This window comes from Macrobrachium rosenbergii, chromosome 16 (genome assembly GCF_040412425.1).
Source record: "Macrobrachium rosenbergii isolate ZJJX-2024 chromosome 16, ASM4041242v1, whole genome shotgun sequence".
NCBI lineage: Eukaryota > Metazoa > Arthropoda > Malacostraca > Decapoda > Palaemonidae > Macrobrachium > Macrobrachium rosenbergii.
The window spans coordinates 4,857,606-4,878,824 of record NC_089756.1 but is presented as its reverse complement, the minus strand read 5'-3'; the positions used below and the strand labels follow the sequence as shown (position 1 = coordinate 4,878,824).

General features: G+C 39.5%; 1 protein-coding gene across 3 annotated transcripts in view; it reads right to left on the bottom strand.

Moving 5' to 3' along the window:
* Nucleotides 1-21,219, bottom strand: part of LOC136847063 (gamma-tubulin complex component 5-like) — a 326,992-nt gene that overhangs the window by 115,552 nt on the left and 190,221 nt on the right. For all 3 annotated transcript variants that reach the window (XM_067118322.1, XM_067118323.1, XM_067118324.1), the window contains 3 exons: nt 9,571-9,703; nt 8,663-8,830; nt 7,942-8,040 (listed from right to left, as the gene is read on the bottom strand). In XM_067118322.1, the coding sequence (XP_066974423.1) occupies nt 7,942-8,040; nt 8,663-8,830; nt 9,571-9,703 (400 nt within the window). The remainder of the gene's footprint in view (nt 1-7,941; nt 8,041-8,662; nt 8,831-9,570; nt 9,704-21,219) is intronic.

The following is a 21,219-nucleotide window of genomic DNA, read 5'->3' as shown; positions in this document are numbered from 1 at the left end:
TATGTAGCCTTAAGGCTAGGTTACCATCTCATCCAGCACAGATTACGATTTCATCTAGTCCTAATTATACGGTCTAAGCTAACAATTTAGTTCAAAAATGGGATGTTTCATGAAAAGTCACCACTTAACTTGATTAAAGGTAATGCCTAGGCTAGTCCTGGATTGTTTAACTCATGCTAAAGTGCACAGGCTTATATAAAAGGGAAAAAATTTATACTAATATGTAGCCTCATTGTTAGACTAACGATTTACTTTGCCCAGATATTGTTGTTATCTGATCCTAGGGTCCTCGGTCTAAGCTTGGCCACTTAAGATACGTAATCCAAGGATGTACATAGGCTACAGACAACATCCACGATTAATCTAGTCTGAATTATTCTCACTTACTGCCTAGACAATTGTAGACATCGTATAATCTGAAAGGATTTTCCATATTAATAAGTTGTGGAACATTTCTTTTAGTTAAAACATTTAGTTAGAACTCGAAACAATTTTCATTTTACGAAACTAGGTAGCAATCAACGCATTACAAAACTAGGTAGGCTAGCGATCAACGAGCCAGGGTCCGGCTTTAACACACAAATTATATAACTTCCAGAAGTTTAAAACTAAAACTTTCAACTGTTTGTTAATATTGAGCACTTATCTTGTTATTTTTGATGTTTCCATAACCCTCGATACTAAAACGGAGAAAACAGTCGAATTTTTTCGGAGCGCTGGTAACGACGTGAACCGTTCACTTTAGACCAAACAGAGGGTAATGGCTCCTTGGTCTTTTAACGGCCCGGTTGTAAACAAGAGGGCGGATGCGCATGCGCAATAGTCACTTCTCTTTCTTGCAGGTTCTTTTGGCGTTGGAAAAACTGGGTTCAGCTTCGCTGAAGATAAAGGAAAGTGCCCTCTTATCTTTGAGTCCATTATATACTCCATCATGTGTTATAATGTTAATCATTACGACACAATATCTGGCCAAAAGACCAACTAGAAGAGAATTCTTTGATATTAGTTTGGTCACCATGGAGCTCTGGTAGACCATGAAAGGTAACTCCTTGAGGACAAAACAGCGACTACACTATAAAAAAATAATGATTTACAGTGCGTACTGATTTTCAAATATTAATAACAAGGTTAATAAGAGTAAATAATAACATTGAATAAAAAAATAATAATAATAATAATAATAATAATAATAATTATAATAATAAAATATTTTCAATTCATTTATGTAGTAAATTTTTTAACATTTTAAAAAACAAATAGTGATTCCCAGTCTTTTTATGCTGATCTGAGAAAGGAGGGGGGAGGGTAAATGTCAACTTACTTGACAGTTTGACATATTGGTCGGAGGGGAAGGAGTGTTGCCCTCAGAAGCTCAAAGATTTCAATCTTTTGATATCGCAAGCCATTATTCTTCTCTTCTCTCTCTCTCTCTCTCTCTCTCTCTCTCTCAGAAAAAGATACTGTTTGTGTGTGTGTATGCATGTTCATAGTGGTTTAAAAATATGTAGTAAAGGTATTACATCTTTGGAAGACAAAAAACAAACATAAATTTTGTTGTTGTCAGAGAGATTAAAGAGATAAACTCTCTCTCTCTCTCTCCCGGCCAGCCTTGTTGAATGTAAGTCGATATGGTAACTCTCTTTCTCTCTGCTTTGGCTGGAAGGCTTAGAAATATATATGTGCAGTAAACCTCCGTTCTCGGTCTCACGATTCGCGGACTCCCCTATTCGCAGATTTCTCTGCAGAACGTATATACACATTATTCGCGGAAAATTCGTCCATTAGCGGTGTTTTTCACTAAGAAATATTCACTATTTACTGTATTTTCCTATTATTTTCAAGACAAAATGCACTTCTTGTGATAAAACTAATGAAATACTCAGGTATAAGAATTTTTAGAAATTTTTTGTTGTGTTTGAACTATCAAAACAGGCAGTTCTAAGTGTTTTTAGAGGGGTTTTAAGCATTCGCAGATTTCAGCTATTCATGGCGGGGGGGAGGTTGTAGTATGCATCCCCCGTGAATAGGGGGGTTTACTGTATATATTGTTAAGGGTACTAATGTTTAAGATGACTCTGAAATTATTATATTAATAATATAATTTCAAAGAGTAATACTGTACAGTAATAGGATAATAATTTAAGGTATATTTCATGTAGGATGATACTTTAAGTGTACATTTGGTATTTGAACTTTCAAGATAGGCAGTTATAAGCCTTTTGAGAGGGGGGGATAGCAAGCATTCACAGATTTTAACAACTTTATTATAAAAATATAATTTTCATATAAGTAACTTACCAAGTAATTACACAGCTGAATCCCACATTGATTGCAGGGTGGGATGAATGGATATACTGTACTGTATTCTACTCCAAAACATTAAGGTGTGATAATGACTTTGAAATAGAAAGGATGGTTAGCATTGAAACAATCCTTGTCGTTTCCTTATCTGGTAAGAAAGCCACTGCAGGTGAATACTGCCTCTGGTTGGTGATCATCTTAACCTGTAGTGGCGTGGTGGTTTAGCTGAGGGTCGCCTCTACATAAATGTGAGTCTTGCAACGGAGGATAGGGGTGATCGCTGACAAGTCCTACATAAAAAAGTGCCCTTGCCCTGGGCGCAGTACCAATGAAATGAACAACCAGACAATGCTGTCACCTACACTGACAAAAAACCACTACCCATCCATTATGACTGGTGGGCACTCCAGGTACAAAGTACACCCCCAGACTCCTCAAAACTCGACACCCCATGTCAAGGTGAGGAGACAGAGGAGAGAAAGAATATTTCCTATGCCACTGATAATGGCCTGAGGGTACTTCAATTTTCAAACACTGTTTCGACACGAAGATCGATTTGCACCTCCAAAAGGTCGACTGAAGAATGGACAAAAGGCACAAATTATGCTTGAAGGCAAGAGAGGTAGCAACTGCTCGGACTTCATTCGCTTTCACTTTGAACAAAGGCAATATGTCTTCCTGAATCAGAGAAGGGACTTTGGAGATCATTGTCGCATTCTTCGAAAATGGGCAAGATGGATTCTTGACAGAACACCAGAGGTTGCTAGAAGGCCTTCTGATCATCTCGGTCCTTCAAAGATAATGGATGGGTTCTTGTTCTTGGCTAAGAAACCTAGAGGAAAAGAGCACACCCCATCTCCCTGGGAGAAGCCTACCCTCTTGTCAATAGCTTGCAGTTCACTTACACACTTGGCAGTCACCAAAGCTACAAAGATGAGTGTCTTCCGAGTGAGGGTCTTTAGGGAAGCAGAACTGAGGGGTTTGAAAGAAGGGACTGTGAACCACTTTAGCACGACGTCACAAACAGATTGTCATCTGCACTTTGTAATAGCTTCTGCAGCTGCTCCTAAAAAACCTTTCACTCTGACAAGTTTGCTAACAGTCTGAAGACTGTCGGAGTGAGAGTGGACAACCTTTGGTGGTATCTCTTGAAGTGAGGTTGTTTGAGAAGCCACTCTGTTTTGGGGAAGTAGCCTCGGGAAGTCTACCAAAAGACGTAAAAGGTCTGGGAACCATTCCTTCATGGGCCAGAACAAAGTTACGAGGGTCATCGAGATGTTGTGGCGCAATATGAACTTGTTCAACACTCCCCTCACCATGCTGAAGGGTGGGAAGGCATACAGATCTAGGGCTGACCAGTCTTGGAGCATTGGGTCTGTCATCCATGCCAGGGGATCAAGGCTGGAGAGCAGAAGAGAGGAAGATGATTGTTTCTTGAGGTGGAAAACAGGTCTAGAGTTGATTTGCCCCACACTCTCCAAAGGCCGAGACAGACCGTGGGATCTAAGGTCCACTCAGAGGGAAGGACCACTTCCGACGGCTCAGTTTGTCTGCCAGAACATTTAGTTTTCCCTGAATAAATCAAGTGACTAGCGTCACTCAATTTTGGTGTGCCCATAGCAGAAGATCCTTTGCTGCCTGGCAGAGGGAAAAAGAGCAAGTGCCCCCTGTTTTCTGATATATGACAGCGGCCTACTCAAAAGGTGGTGTTGTCTGCATGGACTACCACACCACTGTCTTGTTGTAGGTCATGGTCAAGAAGTACAGGAGACCTAGACGAATTGCCTTTAACTTCCTGACATTGATATGAAGTTTCCGTTCTCCTGGGGACCATGTCCAGAAAGCTTCCTATTTCCCAGAAGGGCTCCCCAGTCTAGATCCAAGGCATCTGAGTAGAAGTCTAGGCTGGGGCTCGGAGGAATAAGAGACTTTCCCTGTGAAAATCTTCCTTCAGACACCCACCATTGGGGGTCCAATTTTATTTCCTGACAGATGGGAAACACGACAGAGTCTGGTTGGGTTTTCCTGTCCCAGTTGGCTTTTAGGTAGAACTGGAAGACTCTCGTATGCAATTTGCCCAACTTGACAAAGTTCCTAGTGGGCTCATCCATTGACAGGCTGAACACGATGAGAGGTCGAGAAAACTGCGGATCGTCTGGAGGCAGTTAGTGATTCACTTGGGGGACGGAAAAGCCCGAAAAGTCCGAGAGTTGAGAATAATTCCCCACTTCTCCCAGGAATAGAGAAGTCTGGCTCCTACTGGGGCATGAAGGGCTTCTTGTTCACTTCTTGGGCAATGTTTTGGAAGAGCTCCTCTTAATGGTTCTAGGTGGGAACTTGACATTAGAGCATGGTCTAGTTTGCAACTTACGCTTGCTTCCACGAAAGGGATGTTGTTGCAGCGGAGAGACCATCTTAGGTATGAACGACGATGACGAACTCTTGGGGCACTTGGAAGACTTAGCTAAGTGGTCTTGAGCAGACTTCTTCTGGAGGTCCAAAGCAGTTTCCTCCACTATCGACTGAGGGAAAAGGTGAAGCAAATCCAGGGAAAAGGTGAAGCAAATCCAAAGGTGAAAATGATTATACCGACCTCTGTGACTGTGTGGCTCCTCTGGTGGTGAAGGAGCAGCAAAGTTCTCTCTTCTTCAAAACCTCAAAATTTTGAGAAAAGGGTCCTAAGTTCCAAAGAGCCATCCCTGATGGCTTTGTCTGTGCATGACAGCACACCAACTAAGTCTGCCACAAAGTGCTCATCCAAGTCCTTGAAGTCTTCGATCTTCTTAGCAAGGGCTCCAACTGACCAGTCTAGGAAGCTGAACACCTCGAAGAGGTTCTTAACTAGGTGTTCTAGCTCCGCTGAAGAGAACATATCTTCGCCAAAGCGAAAGCCAAACAACGAGAAGAGTCAATGAGGCCGGAGAAGTCCCCTCGGGAGGAGGCAGCGGCTCCCAATGAGGGAGCTTCCCTGGTGGCGTACGACAGGTATCTCCTCTTAACCAGATGGGAGGGAGGATGGGCGAAAATAGCCTTGCCTTGCTTCCTTTTAGCAGATAGCCAGTCTTCGATTTCTTTGATCGCCTTCTTGGATGACGAGGGAAGAACCATCTTAGGGAGCCTGGAGCTATCTTCTGGGAGGCTCCTCATCAAGCATGAAGAAGCAGGTGAGGCCAGGGCAGCTGGAGCAAAAAATTATGGAAAACTTGCCAACAGGTAGCAAAGAAGAGCTGCATATGCTGAAGGAGGAGCAGGATCTTGGTTGATCTCCTCTTCATCCTTGGACAAGATCGGAGACAGGGATAAAAAAAAGTAAGTATAGCTTAGTTTTACCAGACCACTGAGCTGATTAACAGCTCTCCTAGGGCTGGCACGAAGGATTACACTTATTTTATGTGGCTAAGAACCAATTGGTTACTTAGCAACGGGACCTACAGCTTATTGTGGAATCCGAACCACATTATAGCGAGAAATGAATTTCTATCACCAGAAATAAATTCCTCTAACTCTTCATCAGCCGGCGGCGGGAATCGAACTCCGGCCCATCGAATGACGGTCTGAAGCTCAACCAACTCGGCCAACAAAGGGCTTGGAGACAGGGATAAGTCATGAGCAGACTCAAAGGAAGAAGCTTTCTTGAGGAAGCTCATGATTTCAGATAACTGTTTTCCTGATGGGCACCAACAAAGGATCACCTTGGTCCAAGGTGGGTGCTTGGCGGTGAGGAGAGGTAGACAAGCGATGAAGAGTTGCCGCCCGGCACGGGTTCAGTGGCGCTGGGCATATGGAAGCTGGTGCTGGGTGCACTGGAGCTGACACTGGGCTCTCGGGGGTTGGCAGTGGGCGCTCGAGATGAGACTGGCGCTTGGAGTGGTGCTTCAGGCACTCAAGATCCAAAAGAGGGCGCTCAACAAAAAGGCAATCAGGCGAGAAAGTTTCTGGCGAACCCTGTGGATGAGTTGGAAGTCAGACCAGAGCAAAGACTGAGAGATCCACAGCGTAGCTGCAGGAAGGCTGTGGGCTGCCAAAAGCCTCCTTGTATTGCTTAACAGGCAGCAGAGAAGACCAACCGGTGTTGTCCTCTTGCCTCTTCAATGGCAGGGACAAACCGAAGAAACACCTGTGGTGCCTGTGATCAGAATCGGACTCCGAACTAAGAGACAAACAACGCACATCCAGAGACATGCCTTTCCAACGGCTGTCTGTCGAAACCTGAGATTTGCAACAGGCTCGACTGAGGGGGCAACTACCAGCCTCCCTTGGACCTCTGGTATGTCTTCTCCCAGGGTTTGGGGAGCAAGACAGTAATCTTCATCTAGGAGAGCCGGTGGGACAAGCAGCCACCTCCTCCACTCGCACTTTACTAGACACTTTGTCTCAGACACAGAATGCACCACCAGGTTTAACTTTTTATCAAACCTGGATTCAAGGTTGGCAATGGCATCAGGGTCAGAAGCATGGGAGCTAGGTATGGGAGTATGTGGAATTATAGAAGGAGGGCTGGGAATAGGAGAAAGTGCAGGGATGGGGATAGAAGAAATACAGAGACCAAGATCTGACTTAGGCTTAGGGGAAGAACCTAGGCTAACAGAAGCCCTACTCACTAACAGAAGCCCTACTCTCAGTCATAGAGGCCACCTTTCTCTTCCTATTCCTTTCAAGCTTATTACGGTGAGATTCAAGAACCTTTCACTTTTTCATCCCAATCCTTGCACTATTCACATGTATTCTCCTTAGAACATACCTGCCCTCTACAATTACTGCACATAGTATGTGCAACATGTCAAAACTCAGTCAGCCTAGATTTACAGCCTTTGCTACAACATTGAACACTAGAAGGGCTAGAATCAGGCATAACTAATTCAATTGACAAAAGCAAACAAAAAGCTTGAAGGCTACACAAAAGCGACAATGCAGTACTTCATTGAATTCCAACGAGAATACTAAAATAAGCGGTAAGCCAAACTGCAGCAGCTTGACAGTGTTGCTCATAAGCATGGCAAAAACAGAATGACGCCGCCAGTAAAGTCATTACCACACACCCATTCAGTGGGCGGGGCTTGTCACCTACACTATGCAATTGAAGCGCTGCTGCGATTATTTTTAAAGTTGCTGCGCAAGTGAAAGCTATAGCTATGCAATTACCTGGTAAGCTACTTATGAGAAAACATAACATAAACAAATGAATCAGTCAAACGGCAGGAACAGAGGGAAGAGCGACATCTCTTTCTCTCCCCAGCCAAAAGCAAAGTGAATGCATGCCAACTGGGTAGGTGGGACTCCCACCTGTAGTCAGTAGACAACTACATACTTAACCACCTTGTTTAAAATTAAACTCCCAGTCTCCAGCTGCACTGAAGCATATTCCTATGCAAAGACCGATGGTTAGTATATTGTGTAGGAACAAGTCACAATAACAAATACTATTACCCTATGTTACCTTATTTAATTACTGTTACACTTTGGAGCCATAATAATGGCAGATAAGAGCTTCCTTTCATAATGCAAATATTCTCTGAGTTACTAATCTGCTTCGTAATGAAGCTATTCCAGTATTTCTCTGACAGTGTCTTTACTACATTCAGAGTTTAGAACAACAAAAATGGAGGATGTCTGTACCAAATAACAGCTCAACTGACTTACAAGGGATCACCTGGAATGAGATCTTTTGAGTCTGGATGGCAATTCAGGAAAAAGGCTTCTTTCCAGAATGATTCATCCATCACACTAACATTACTATTTCTGAAAATAAAGCAACCATTCAGGAACATGCTTTGATGATCATCAACTGTGCAATAATTCATATGTTTCAAAGTGTTGAACATTCAGGACATGAATTAGATGCCTCATCTGGAAAAGACTCCAATGAACATTTACAAAATAAATTTTTAGGCCCTGGACCATAGCAACATCAGTTGTGTTTATCAAGGCAGCAGAAGTACAGTGCTTGAATTATTAACAGTAACAAAACACAAAATACATCCCTTGACACTGAATTTTAAACCTGAAAATCCACAGAAAAAGTTCAAATCATGCTCTAACAATTTTAAAAGACCCTCCAGAACAATGCTCCTACAAGAAGGAAAATTACAATTATAAACTGGCTTCAACATTTGTGATTATAATAACCTGACAATATAATTTTTCGAGTAATAAGATATCCTTTAGTGTCAACGGTAACACATAAAGAGTTATATTAATAAGCATGGTTTATTAAACCATCAAGAGTCTCAGGTTTTTCCGCACCAAAATATCAAAATTATACAGCATTACTCCTTAGCACTAAAGTAAACTACTGTACATAACACTAAGAAAAATATTTTTCAGACAAAATTACAACACAAAAGTCCTTAAAATACTTTACCTTTCAATGATAAACTCATTAGCAAAATCGACTAAAGAGCCATTCTGTAGCCAATTATGCATAATAGAAAAGTAATGACGAACCGTGTGGAGTAATAACCGCAACAATACACTGCAAAGCTCAGACTTTCCTGCTCCTTCTACGCCTTCACACAAACTGCCTATAAGTCTGTAAGATAAGAACTACATAAAGCAAACAACTTGGCGGCAATAAACATGAGTCACAGTTACATAAAAACAATACATTTCTAAACAAACTCAGATTAGTTAGGTCAATAATACAGTACTCAGAACAGAAATACAAATAGCAGCAACAATAATCTTTACTCTATGAACAAATGTAATTCTTCCTCAGCATGAGCTTCACCTAATACACCATGGACCAAAAAGACAGGTTTGATTTCTACTTCTTTAATGGTGTGAGGTGTTCATACTCATGGTACAGTATATATTGCATCTACAATGAGCAATGTTAAAATAACTGGATTAGGTAAAGGGTCTCACCAGGAAAAAACTGACTTCCAAAATTAAGACTTCCAAAGAAATACCATACAGTATATTCATATACATATACATACTGTCACACATACTAAAAATGAATTTGGATATACATCAAGAAACAGAATTAAGAGAAAAAAAATCATATACTGTATTGAGATCCTGCATGATACTGTACTAGAGTATTATTGCTGCAAGTTCTTCACCCACATGCTACCAAGTGCATCTGAATTTATTCTTTACAATAGGAAGTGAGTACTGTACTCTTTACTTTGCAAATCCCTTCATATTAAGAAATTTTAGTGATACAGACATCACCAAAAATATACAATGTATCCAGCTATACTTCCTGGATCCTTACAGAGCATTATTAAATGTCTATAAGAGTAATATCTGAACTCTGAGACAAACCTTAACACTAAATTCCTTGGACAATCTTCTGGATACGCTATGAGTGCTGTGTGATGAACTGAATAGACAGACAACAAAATGCGAAGCCATGGTTTCAACTCATCCATAAGCCATACCAATGTACAAGTAGTTTCTGAAAGATATGACATAAAAATATAACATAAAAACATTTTATGTAAATCAAGACACCCAAATGTCTTGAATGTTATGATGTTGTTAGTATAGAAACCATTACCACTACCAAAATCAGTAGGTTACTCTTCAATCAATCACACTCAATTCTAAAAATCTTAAAACTGAAAGTCACGCTGCAAGATAAAAAGTGTAGACAAACCTGAAAGATGTAAAACCATTATTGACAGGATGCCACACTCCAGATAACTCTTTGCACTTCATCTAGGTCACTGCTACTCTTTTCCTTATAATCCATTACTATGTCACCAAAGGTAAGATATTTTCTACCTCATCCAAGACCTGTCATTCCACATACAGAAATACACTTTGTCTTTCTCTTTTCACATTTACCGCGTTTATTCAGTTTGCCCGTCTTTTTGCAATTACAGTACTTCATTTACTTCAAGCTTAAAAATTTCACACTTTACTTACACATTCAGCAGTGCTCAGTGCCTACTATTATGACTATGCTATTAGAAGGGCAATACCTTTTATACTGCTGAGAGTACTAGAGACTTATTCTGTTAGAAATTTTTTTTTTTTACTAACACCTATTTACAAATATTAAAAATATTTACAATGCATTTTGTCTACTTAAACACACTTGCAGTCAACTTGGTAAGGCAACAATGTGATTAGCTCACACCCTCCTAATTCTCATAAATGTACAAAATGGGATCAAAATAAAGGTATATTGCTACTTAGCCACACTGTTCTGTTGTTCTATAGGTGTCTTCGTAGAATTTTAACGTCCTTGTCTAACGTCTTGGAGTAACGCTTATACGGTATCTTCACTTAACGGTGGTTGCTACTTGACTACTACTAGCTTTTTTTTTCTGCTTGAGCTAACCCACAAGGGGAGGTTCCAACAATATTTATGCTGGTTTAATTATTTAATTACTTCATTATTTCATTTGATTTACTCAAAGTTATTTTACTTTAAATTAATCCTAAATATAATTAATTCAATAAATGGATATCAAAGCCAAATACGCCATTATATTTATTAAATTACTAACGGTTTTGTTTACGCATTTAATACTTCAGTCATGAACGAAACTCAAGGGTGCGTTTTTAGCAACATTTATTACCTTTAAGAGGAACTAAATTTTTATTTATTATGAATACGCAATATTCGTTGTACAATTCCATCATCCTGAAAGAATTTTCCAACATATTCCCCTTAGAGGATTGAAATATCATCTATTGCAATTAATATAATACTTACAATACTTAATATTAAATTAATGAAATACTTAAATTACAACACAAACACCTATGTTATTAATAAAGTTATTTAATTAAGATACTTTGATATTTAACTTTACATAAACCAAATTATTTAATATTAATGTTTATGTAACTTATTTGTACATTATTTTATGCACAAGGTATTTCCTCTCTTCCACAAGAATGTAAGAGTAGCATTTTAAAGTCCTCTTTTCTATGAGAGAAGAAAAGTAGCATTTCTTCTCACTTGTTCCAAGCAAGGTTGCTTCAAACAAGTGTAGCATTTTAATATTGACTTACAAATACAATTTTACTAATCCTAATTGCTAATGTACTAAGAATATTCACATATGAACAAACCTTTATACACTACAAATGGGCAATATGATCCCTCATCATTTGCTGAAATCGTTCTGTGGCCTTTCTTTTTGGTCTGACAGACCTTTCTGTTCCAGGGGCAGCAGGACCATTACTACCATTATTATTTATTACATTGGGCCCACTATCCGGAGGATTATCAGACACCATTGTATCAACCCCAGCCTGAACACCTGACTGCCTAGCTGATATTTCCATAGGAAAGATATTTGAAATAGAGTGGTATTCAATTGCACCATTTCTCTACTTAAGCTTGACTGATCTTATTTTATTGTCAAAGCCCATTAGAGTTCCAAAACCTTCCCTAACATCCAAACGGGTCTAGGTTTGTTAAAAGCTTTTATCAAAACATCACCTACCCTGATTCTATCTTCCCACCTACTCTGATAAATATTACTAGAATGCTCCCTCAGAATTAATAAATAATTTTCGTACCACAAAGTTTTGAAATTATTCAATATTTCTTCCTGTAATACTAAGGTATTTTCCAAAGCACCAGGATCTTGCTCTCACCAAAGTTCCTCTTCTTCCTTCCTCAAGACTAAGGAGGAATTTCCATGAAGTCTTAAAAATGAATTTGGAGAGATGAATTCAAGGTTGGCAGTACTAGATCTATAAGTAAGAGGTCTAGAATTTATTGCTGATTTAATATTAGATAAGGTGGTTAACAAATCAAAATAAGAAAGCCTAGATCATCCTATGGCTTTATACAGGCATTTTTTACAATTCTAATCAGCCTTTCCCAGGCAACCCCTACCCAGGCAGAATACAAAGGGATTCTGATATGTTTGATTGTTTGATGTTACACTTTCCCATTTCCTCTCGAAATTCTTTAGATGCTAAAGAGGATTCCAATATGCAACCGCCTTTTACAAAGGTTTTAGCATTATCGCTATATACATATTTAGGAACAGCATACATATTGCAGAACCTTCGAAAAGCCAACAGAAAATTAAGGGTAGACATATCGGGTAATAGTTCAAAATGCACTGCTCCTACATTAAGGCAGGTAAATATTAAAATGAACATTTTGACATTATTCCCAGTTACTTTATCCTTCATCCAGAAATGCCCTGTGTAATCAATTCCAACATGCGTAAAGGGTTTTACCAAATTCATATGGTGTTTAGGCATGTATACCATTCTAGGATATTTGTAAGCCAATGCATTATATTTCTTGCACACTGTGCATTTACTTATTATTGATTTGACAGTTACTAAACCTTTAGGTCTCCAGTATCCCTGTTCCCTAAGGTAATTTAAAGTAGTTCCCGTCCCCATATGTTGAACCTTGGCATGACAATAACTAACCCTTAAACGCAAAGCCTCTATTTACGAAAGTGTCTGCCGTATGCCAGCGGGGTTTGGGAGTTAGCGCCGACACGGAAAGAAAGTCTTTTTCAAAAAATCACAGCACGCTTAGTTTTTAGGATTAAGAGTTCATTTTTGGCTCCTTTTTTCTCATTGCCTGAAGTTTAGTATGCAACCATCAGAAATGAAAAAAATATCATTATCATATATAATTATTGGAATATATGACAGCGCAAAAAAAAAATTTCATATATAATTGTATACAAATCGTGCTGTGAGCAAAACAGTTAAAGCTAATGAGCTATTTTTTTCGTTGTATTGTACACTAAATTGCGATGATTTTGGTATATAACAAATTGTAAAATGATCAAAGCAACACAGAGAAAATATTATCACAAAATGATGCATGAATTTGTAACGAGCGGACAAAGTTTTTTTAAAAAATTCACCATAAATCGAAATATTGTGCTAGAGACTTCCCGTTTGTTGCAAAATGAAGGTAAATGATTGAATATTACTAGAATGTAAGAGTTTTAGCTTAAAATTGCATTTTTCGACCATTTCAGTCACGTCAAAGTTGACCAAAGGTTGAAATTTCGGCACTTATCGTGATTTATATGAAAATATTTCAAAACTGATAAAAGCTACAACAACAAGCTATTTTTGGTTGTATTCTACATGAAATTGTGCACATTTTCATATATAAAACTTTATGTAACGGCTAATATAGAATGGTGCAAAAATTACGACAAAGTGACTAAAGAAATTCTGAGATTTTCAGCAGAGTTGGCATGCGCAGAGGTAAGGAAAAAGTTTTTTCAAAAAATCACCATAAATCGAAATATTGTGCTAGAGACTTTTCGTTTGTTGCAAAATGAAGGTAAATGATTGAATATTACTAGAATGTAAGAGTTTTAGCTTACAATTGCATTTTTCGACCATTTCAGTCGAGTTAAAGTTGACCGAAGCTTGAAATTTTGGCAGTTATCGTGATTTATATGAAAATATTTCAAAACTGATAAAAGCTACAACCATGAGTTATTTTCTGTTGTATTCTACATGAAATTGCGCACATTTCCGTATATAAAACTTTATGTAACGACTAATATAAAACAGTGCAAACATTACGACAACGTGACGAAAGAATTTCTGGCGCGGACGTAATGAAAAAGTTTTTTTCAAAAATTCACCATAAATCGAAATATTGTGCTAGAGACTTCCAATTGGTTGCAAAATGAAGGTAAATGATTGAATATTACTAGATCGTAAGAGTTTTAGCTTAAAATTACGTTTTTTAACCATTTCGGTCGAGTCAAAGTTGACTGAAGGTTGAAATTTTGGCAGTTATCGTGGTTTATATGAAAATATTTCCAAACTGATAAAAGCTACAACCATGGGTTGTATTTTGCTGTATTGTACATGAAATTGCACACATTTTCATATATAAAACTTTATGTAACGGCTAATATAGAACAGTGCAAAAATTATGACAAAATGACGAAAGAATTTATGAAATTTTCGGCTGAGTTACCGCCCCTGCGTAAGAAAAAAGTTTTTTCCAAAAATTCACCATAAATCGAAATATTGTGCTAGAGACTTCCAATTTGTTGCAAAATGAAGGTACATGATTGAATATTACTAGAATGTAAGAGTTTTAGCTTACAATTGCATTTTTTTACCATTTCGGTCGAGTCAAAGTTGACCAAAGGTTGAAATTTTTTGTAGTCGACGTACGGTACGTCCACTCGGCACCCAACAGACAATTTTAGCCGACGTATGATACGTCCAATAGGCGTTTAAGGGTTAATTAAGATACCCAAGTAAATATGATAACTTAGCAGAATCAGAATAATGTTTCTTAGAACCAATAACATTATCAAATTGGTGCTTGAAATTGGGGTAAGCAAATTTATCCTTTTCTCTACCATTGAAAAACTACACTGCAAAGGAGGTGGTTTTCCTTCTGACATGAACTCAATTCAACCCTTTATGTTCACATCAGAAGATGGAACCACCCTATCAACTAGATAGTCTTCAAATTCATCTAAACTAATAGCTATATTTATATTGTATGTAGCTTGACTATGCAATTCTTCATTAAAGAGAGTACTATCCTTTTTCTCTAGCGCTGTTTTTTGCATTATAAGATTAATTACCTCATCACACTCCTTGACTTTTGAAATTTCAGCATCAATTTCCTTTATTTGCCTTCTGCACAAAGTAGCAGAAAGTACAGTATTCTACTTTGATGTAACCCAGAAAGTTTCTTGCAATATATTGTTAATTTTCACTTATGAGAGGCTCTACTAGTTCTGAGAGCACTTACTTTCTTTTTAATTACTTCCAAGGACAATTTAGCCGGTTTATCCCCAAGCTCCTGCATTATTTCTGATTTAGCAGCCATGATGAATGCACAGAGAAGAAGACATAGACCCAACAAACAAACAAACAATAATAATAGGTCCGCTACTCCCCAACATCATATGCACTTTACTGCCTTATGTCAAGGACATACTTTACGCCATTAACCAACGCTTGCCTAAACTTGGCCAACCCAGCACTTGACAAGTGTACCCCATCAGCAGCGAACTTCTCATCACTGTCTAAATAACTGTTACCGCCAAGCTGCACTACGCTGTCTGGCAAACCTTTACGTTTTGTTTCCCAATTTAAATATGCGTTTACTATATTGCGAGACTTTCTAAATTCATCATGCTCGGGTGCACCAAACCTATTTCCTTGATGAGGCCTACGAGGTTCAACTTGCATTGCCAACCTGATGCAGCTCGGTGGCAAAACGTTGCTTAGCTGGCTATAAAACGACTTCAAATGGCCCCGCAACTCATCGTTGGTTGATGAGCTAACTATCGAATTACCTCCAAAAACAACCACGATGATGTCCGGATAAGCACCACCAACTAAGTTGAACAACTCTAGGTGTTCCAAAAAAATGAGAAAAATCCTTTCCCGGGTATGATTGGAATTGTACTTCAAGGTCTACTGTCGAATTATCCTCTAAAAGCAACCGGGTGAACTGAGGCCAATTTTCCAATCACTGGATATCACGCACATATGAATGGCCTAACATTAATAATCGCATAATGCTACTAAGCCTAGGCTATATTAAACTGACTCAACAGACTGCAGAACTTCCGAACTCAATTGAGTTATGGAAGGACACACAGCTCATTAAATAAGTTTAACAACCACTTAATCCTACTCTATATACTATTACTATATTTACACAAAAATAAACTAAAATGCCGAATATTCAAAAAAAACATTAGCCTAGGCTACACATTAGCCTACTAAAAAGAAACTTATTTACATTGCAAAACAAAAATACAGGCAGTCCCCGGTTTACAACGGGTCCGGCTTACGACGTTCTGAGGTTATGACGCTTTTCAAATATATTCATCAGAAATTATTTCCCGGTTTACGACGCATGTTCTGGGGTTATGACGCATCGTACGCCAATCTGACGGAAGAAATATGGCTCCAAAACGGCAGAATAATCATAATTTGAAGGTTTTTTTGATAAAAAACTCAATAAGAATGCAGTTTACATCGTTTTCAATGCACCCAAAGCATTAAAAGTAAGGTTTTCTTATGGTTTTTGACGATTTTTGACGATTTTTCTGTTTACGACGATTTTCAGTTTACGACGCGGCGTAAAAACGGAACCCCCGTCGTAAACCGGGGACTGCCTGTATATTAAATCTATTTTTTATTAAATATGTTCAACACCTGTAGAACTTATGTTAGAAATTTTTTTTTTACTAACACCTATTTACAAATATTAAAAATATTTACAATGAATTTTGTCTACTTAAGCACACCTGCAATCAACTTGGTAAGGCAACAGTGTGATTAGCTTACAACCTCCTAATTCTCATAAATGTACAAAATGAGATCAAAAGAAAGGTATATTGCTACTTAGCCACACTGTTCCGTTGTTCTACAGGTGTCTTCGTAGAATTTTAACGTCCTTGTCTAACGTCTTGGAGTAACGCTTATACGGTATCTTCACTTAACGGTGGTTGCTACTTGACTACTGCTAGCTTTTTTTTTTCGCTTGAGCTAACCCACAAGGGAAGGTTCCAACAATATTTATGCTGGTTTAATTATTTAATTACCTCATTATTTCATTTGATTTACTCAAAATTATTTTACTTTAAATTAATCCTAATTATAATGAATTCAATTAATGGGTATCAAAGCCAAATACGCCATTATATTTATTAAATTACTAACGGTTTCGTTTACACATTTAATACTTCAGTCATGAACGAAACTCAAGGGTGCGTTTTTAGCAACATTTATTACCTTTAAGAGGAACTAAATTTTTATTTATTATGAATGCGCAATATTCGTTGTATAATTCCATCATCCTGAAAGAATTTTCCAACAATTCAGCAAGAGATAATACTAAATCATAGCATGACCCAGAGTGACAATAATGGCAGGTGCATCTATAAGAAAAATGACATTTCTGGGTTTCTCGACCTGTGTCAGCCGGTGAAATAACCTTTCAGCACTTATTTCTAGGTAAAGCTATTGCTAAATATACCAGAGAAAAGCTAAAAAGCTAAGCCAGAGTTACTACCCCCGGTGCGAGCTCCATGGTATGGAGTCGTGTATGAGAAAGGGTGAGATTGTCACAATCACAGGCCTCCGCCCTGTAAACTTTCCCAATGTCAAAAGTCCCACTGAGTGAGGTGCCGTTACAAACCCCCGCACCAGTCGCGGACTGTAAACAAGCCGGTGTCACCCACATTCCACTTTTAGCACGCGTCCGCTATTGTTGTGTCCTAATTGCGTGCGCCTGTGTTGATTGTTCAAGCAATGGCATCTTCCTTGGATTCTTCACCTAAGTTGAGTACCATCTCTGTGTATTATTTTAGGCGGTTGAGGCGTTTTATTTCCCTCTAGTTAAATAATTAGGGGGATTTAATGCCAGTCTCATCCCCATCTCCCGACGCCATGTGACCTTATGTCGGCGCGGGACTAGGTCGGGGCTTCTTCCCCTTCCTTTTTTCCTTTTGTACCCTTTTGTTTATTATATATATATATATTCAATTGGGTTTTATATTATTGTCATCCTTCTCTGGGGGAAGTCTCAGTTATTGTCGTTTAGGCTTCGAGTTTTCCCTCTCGGGCCTATCCGCCTTTATCCCTTGTTATACGTGTTATAATTTGGACCTTAGCTTCCTCCAGGGCTTGGATATTTTGTTTGAGATGGTACATTTATGCTTATATTGCTTATTTTAAGCCTAGCGCACGGATGTCTTTGATATTTACGGATATTATCCTGTAATTTTTATCTGGGAGGTCGGCCATTTTCCCACCGCGCTCATATCGCGTGGGGCTTGGTCTTCCCTTCTACATATGCCCTTATGATTATTTAGATCATTATTATTTTGCCTAGGTTAAGTTAACTGTAAGTTGGTGGAGTAGATACTTCTCCTGGGTTTCCTTCCCCAGCCTTAAAGGCTGGGTTAGGCTAGCCTAGGCTATGGCTTGGCGGTCTCCTACTGGCTAGGAGAGAGCTCAGTGTGTAGGAGGGTCCATAGTTGGATTCCCTTTATGTGGCGTTGGTTGGTGAGTTGGGCTTGCGCCTTTCCCTCTCCCTATTTCGGCCTTTCCGTTTAGACTTTACAGTACTAAATAGTTAAGCTGGAATAGCGAGGGTCCCTCGTGTAGCCTATCTTTTTCCGAGCCACATCTTCGGGTTATTCTCCACTTCATGTTTTTACCCTCTCCTACCACATCCTCTTTCTACCGCCTTCCCCCCCCCACCCTCTCCCACCCTTGGTTCGCTTTCATTTTATATGTTAACTTACCAAGGCCCGAGAGTTTATCCTTTCCTTTCGCCATAGCCTATATCCCCTCCCTCTGCATTGATTGGCTGTTCTCTCGTTTCGGTCCTGACCTTATCCGGTCATACCCTTCGAGACCACAGTAGGGGACCGGGGGTGCTCCCACACCCCTGTTTCCCATCCCTTTCTTTGCTTTGACCTTGAGTGTTCCCTGTCTTCCTCTCTCTCAGTATCGTTCGTACATGTTCGTCCGATCGCAGGGAGGAAGTGGGATCTCATAGCGCCCGGGGTGTGCCTACCCACTCCCTGGTCGCTAACCTGGTTCCTGCACTCATAGCCTATTTCTACCCCCTCCCCTCCCCTCCTTGTGTCAGTACGCGTTTTTTCCCAACCGAGATAAGTTCTTCGAACACACCTCGGGTGTGGAGAATTGTGTTCAAGTTGCCAGTTGGAGTCTCCCACCTGACTGTCTTCTGTCGTTCACACGGTATGACACTTATATTTGTCCTTCTCAAGTACACCTATATCCCAGTATCTTCTCTCCACCAGCTAATTATCTTGGTGTTTTCTCTGCTAAGTGGTCGGATGTCCTTGTCGCCCCCCACTCCGGTGGGTATGGTGTTTGGTCGGACGGTGTTCACTACACCTCCTCCGCCGTCACCGCATTGAAGTACAGGACTCCTCCGGCTCCAAGTGGGAAAAGTACACCTTATAGTTGATCTTTCCCTAGTCGCAGATGTTTTTATTCATTTCACATATATATATTATATTATTACTCTATTGATACCTATTGGGACATCTCGGTCCTTTGGGTTTTATTGCATATTCCAGTAGGCCCGTTAACTCCCGGTTTACTCGGCGTGGACCTGTCGGATATGTTTTTATATATATATTATATATATATATATATATATATATATATATATATATATATATATATATATATATATATATCTATATCTATATCTATATATATATATATATATATATATATATATATATATATATATATATATATATATATATATATATATATATAGATATAGATATATATATAGTATATATATAGATATTTATGATATAGATATAGATATAGATATAGATATATATATATATATATAGATATAGATATGATATGATATGATATATATATATATATAGATATATATATATATATATATATATATATATATATATATATATATATATATATTATATATATATATATATATATATATATATATATATTTATTTTATTTTTATTTTATTTTATTTTATTTTATTTTATTTTATTTTATTTTATTATTTAATATTATTTTTGTAATTAACTATCCTTTTGGGACCTTTCCCGTCGCTCCGGATTATCTCCGGCGGTCCCTCTAAGCAGTTAATCATGATCGTTCCAGTAGCCCCCCTTTTTCCCCGGTTAACTCCGGCGGGACCTACTTGGATAACTACTATACTAAGACACTGCTCCGGCAGACTACTCCGGCAGTCTTATTAGCATACTCATTTATCGTTCAACTTACAGATGGTGCGTTGTCAGGAGCAGGGGTGCACCGCTGTGCTGAACCAGGCCAGCGGGCATGAAGTTTGCAGGTCCCACCGGCTGCGCAGTCCACGTGGGGACCTGACTGTTTGGCACCCAGACGGTTGTGAAGTGTGCTACGCTCTATATGAGCAGGTTCTAGATGAGTCGGTAAGAAAATTTTTCACTTCCAATTCACGTTTATCCTCAGTTTTGTCTTTGATGGATAATTGCAACATATTCTCCTTTTAGGAGGCTCAGTCACCTGTCTTTCTTTCCCCCTTTCAGATTGACCGCAGCTCCCGGGACTCCGCCTTGTCGACCCTTAAGACCTGGGTCGGCGGCTTCGGGAGGAACGTCGGGGCAGGGAAGCCCTACATCCTCTGCAAGGAAGTCTGCAACGTTCTCTTCCCCGGCGCCTGGATCTCTGCTTCGGTTGCGGACGAGATAGCCGCCCCCTTAATCGCCGGGATCCGGGAGATGACGCAGCCCTCCCAAGAAGAAGTCGCTGCATGCGGTATTGTCACGGAAGACGTTGCGGCCCTTAACCTCAATCTGGAACCCATGAATGTTGACTTGGATTTACAGACAGGTAAGGGGGTAAGTGAGGCAGGTGATCTTCTCTTCAGTTCTCCCTCTTCTACTGCTTCTTCCTTCCGAGGATTTGTGAAATCCTCTTGCCTTATGGACGGTGCAAGGTCTACCGTCCCTAAGGTGAAAACTGTTAAGAAAAAGACCTTGAAATCCCAGAAAGTCCGCTCCGAGGTTCCCTCGAAGACGTCACGGCCCCCTAGCCCCGTGCCGTCTACGAGCAAGGCCTCTACTTCTGGGAAGGGAGCACGTTCCAAACATAGTAAGGAGGCTCCCACCCCTCCTTCCTTTGATGCGGAAGCGTTTGCTGAGCTTCTTATGAAGCAGTTTGACAAGAGGGTTGACGACAAGCTGTCGCAACTCTCGAATCAGCTGTCTTCATCTAACGCTTCAGTGCTCTCCTTGTCAGAGGAGGTTAAGTCACAGAGGACTCTGATCTCCGGGTTTATGAGTGGCGGAGCGGCCAACAAACCCTTCTCCGTCCCAGACACTTCCAACCTGCCCCCTTTCGATAAAGGGAACCCCTGGCGCCTGACCCTCTTTGCCCCCCAGCATGAGGGTACCCTCACTATTGAGGGCCTAGGCACTCGCAGGTTGGAGGAACTGAAATTCTTCCCT